This window comes from Microtus ochrogaster, linkage group LG2 (genome assembly GCF_000317375.1).
Source record: "Microtus ochrogaster isolate Prairie Vole_2 linkage group LG2, MicOch1.0, whole genome shotgun sequence".
NCBI classification, from domain to species: domain Eukaryota; kingdom Metazoa; phylum Chordata; class Mammalia; order Rodentia; family Cricetidae; genus Microtus; species Microtus ochrogaster.
In genome coordinates this window covers 10,540,100-10,542,759 of record NC_022028.1, presented here as the reverse complement: position 1 = coordinate 10,542,759, position 2,660 = coordinate 10,540,100, and the positions used below count along the sequence as shown (strand labels likewise).

Sequence of the window (2,660 nt, the reverse complement as noted above, 5' to 3'; positions counted from 1 at the left end):
AGTAGGCTGGGATAGAAAGTAGGCTGGGATAGAGAGTAGGCTGGGATAGAGAAGAAGTAGGCTGGGATAGAGAAGTAGGCTGGGATAGAGAAGAAGTAGGCTGGGATAGAGAAGTAGGCTGGGATAGAGACAACTTGTTTACAACTTGCTTACAACTCTTCATGCTACTCTCCATATGCTTCATACTGCTAGCTGTTTGTTCTGGCTGACAAAACAGTGGAAGAGAATGGAGGATACCTAGATCAAGTCTCAGGGCATTGGACCTCACTTATTTCTTGTCTTAATATTTGTAGATATAATGAATGAATAGATGATGCATCTTTGGTCACAGTAGTTTAATTTAGGAATTATGTTTAATACTCTGCTATTGTTCAAATCAGGTTCTAGTCATCATTATAAGTTTCCCTATAAATCTGTAGATTAGAAATTGTTCTGAATAAAATGAGTTGTATTGGACAGAATCATCTATCTGGTATGACAAGAGTTTGCTGGTGAACTGAAGTACCACATTGCATGGAATACATGAGTCATATGAATTTGAGAGTAAATACTAATTTGGCTTTATGTGAGTATGTGAATATCCCTTATGTCTTAGTAAGATCTTTGGCTTTCAGAGGTAAACACCATTGTGATAGAACTTTAGAAAATTTATTTTGTAGATATACCATAAAATGTATATACTTTTCAGGATACAAAATTCCTAGACAAATTCATACACATAAGAGGCAAAGACTTTAAACGAGATTGCTTCAAGAAGAAAGTTCTCTCACATAAGGGATCCCGAAAATGAATGTGAACAGCATCTGTGGAATTACTTGAATTACTTCTTAAATTCACGGGTTTTAGAGTTCACTTATATGGTATTTTTGAGAAAGATAGTTCAAATTCACCAAGATTCATGCTACAGAGCAGTTGAGGATAGGTGACTGTCCTAAAGACCAACAAGCATTTTGCCCATTTATTCTTCACAGTCTAACATTTACTTGCTTAGTGGGAAATAGTAGGGATTGTCATATTTTATTTAATGTAAACAAATGTAGTTCTTTGTTAGAGGAAGGGGCCGCTTGTTGATTCTCGGCCACCCGGCTAGCTTAGACCCAAGATATTCACACAGAAACTGTATTCTGATACCAAGAAAACACTTACTTAAATATTGGTTATTTATGGTTGGAAAAACTTGTCTCTTCTATAGTTATAACATAATATATTCACCATATATTCCATCCCAATAGGACAAATAGAAAGGGATTATCTCCTTTGTAATTTTGCAGGGTGTCTTATCTGATGATTTCTGAATATTGGAAATAAAGCCCAAAAAGTAAAGATATGCAAGATAAGAATCTGATGAAACGTCAATTTAAGAAATGAGTAACGCAATTTCAGGTTTTCAGCACAGACAAATGATTATTAGACATTTTCCGTGCAAGCACTTTAATTGCGTGTTCACTTTTCATAAGCCATATCCCATCCTTGAAAAGATGTCTGATTTTTATTGAGATTTACAATATTAATGCTGGCCTGACCATCAGCTTCCATTCTTCCCTTAATAGAGGTAACCTTTGACTTGCTTTGTTTAGACAGTCATTGTCCTTGAGGTCACTTGTTTCTGTTCCACGATCCGATGGTGGCGCTCATCCTCTCTTGTTTTTAATCTTCAGTATAACATACATAAAGATCAGTACAGAAGCTGTGATAACGTCTCCGCCAAGTCATCAGATAGTGATGTCAGTGATGTGTCCGCCATTTCCCGAACCAGCAGTGCCTCACGCCTCAGCAGCACAAGCTTTATGTCTGAGCAATCTGAGCGCCCCAGGGGTAGGATCAGGTGAGTTGGCAATGCTCTTTATCTTAATCATATCTATATCCATCTCCATGGTATGAAAGGCATCTAGCTTCCAGAATATTTTTTGGAGAGTACTGTTTAGGCCATGTAATGGAAACATCTCATTATAACAGCTAGGTGGGGTAAGCATGTACAACCCATTCTATATATCGCTAATAGAGTATTTGACACTGTTCCCTGTAAACTTAATTTAATTACCATAGTCAAAACTTTGGAAGTTGCTCAGAGTTGCAATTGAAGGGGGTCCTCATAATATAATATGATCAGGAGTGCATCTTTTATTCCAGCATTTGAAAGTTTTTTCTTTAAGAGATCATATAAAAAGCATTTTATGGTTTATAGAGAGTATGTGTTATAAATATTCAGCCATATCATCAGTGTGAAAGTCTGGCATATAAGCGACTATGGATGTGTGTGTACATGTGTAACTATGTATGTATGCACATATCTCCAACCACTTTTATAGAAAAGTTACAAACTCTTTATTTTCCTAAGGACTATAGATTTTATTTTTCCTTAACTCCTACTTCAGTCATAATAATGGGTCTGCTTTCAAGTTTCGAGCATAGCAGATACGAGAACAAAACGTACATCCCTGATTCTCGTTGTCTGAGTTGTAAAACATGTGCACCGTTTGTTACATCACCAAGTGTTTTTTATTTTTTTTGTTTTTTTGTTTTTTTGTTTTTTTTTTGGTTTTTCGAGACAGGGTTTCTCTGTGGCTTTGGAGCCTGTCCTGGAACTCGCTCTGTAGACCAGGCTGGTCTCGAACTCACAGAGATCCGCCTGCCTCTGCCTCCCGAGTGCTGGGATTAAA

At 36.9% G+C, this 2,660-nt stretch overlaps 1 protein-coding gene across 25 annotated transcripts in view; it reads left to right on the top strand.

Annotated features, from left to right (window-relative positions):
* Rims1 (regulating synaptic membrane exocytosis 1) overlaps positions 1-2,660 on the top strand; it is a 473,457-nt gene that overhangs the window by 386,119 nt on the left and 84,678 nt on the right. For 19 of the 25 annotated variants that reach the window (XM_026785683.1, XM_026785682.1, XM_026785680.1 and 16 more), the window contains one exon: positions 1,659-1,825. The exons of the other annotated variants lie outside the window; for them this stretch is intronic. In XM_026785683.1, coding sequence (XP_026641484.1) covers positions 1,659-1,825 — 167 coding nt within the window. The remainder of the gene's footprint in view (positions 1-1,658; positions 1,826-2,660) is intronic. 25 annotated transcript variants of the gene reach the window in all.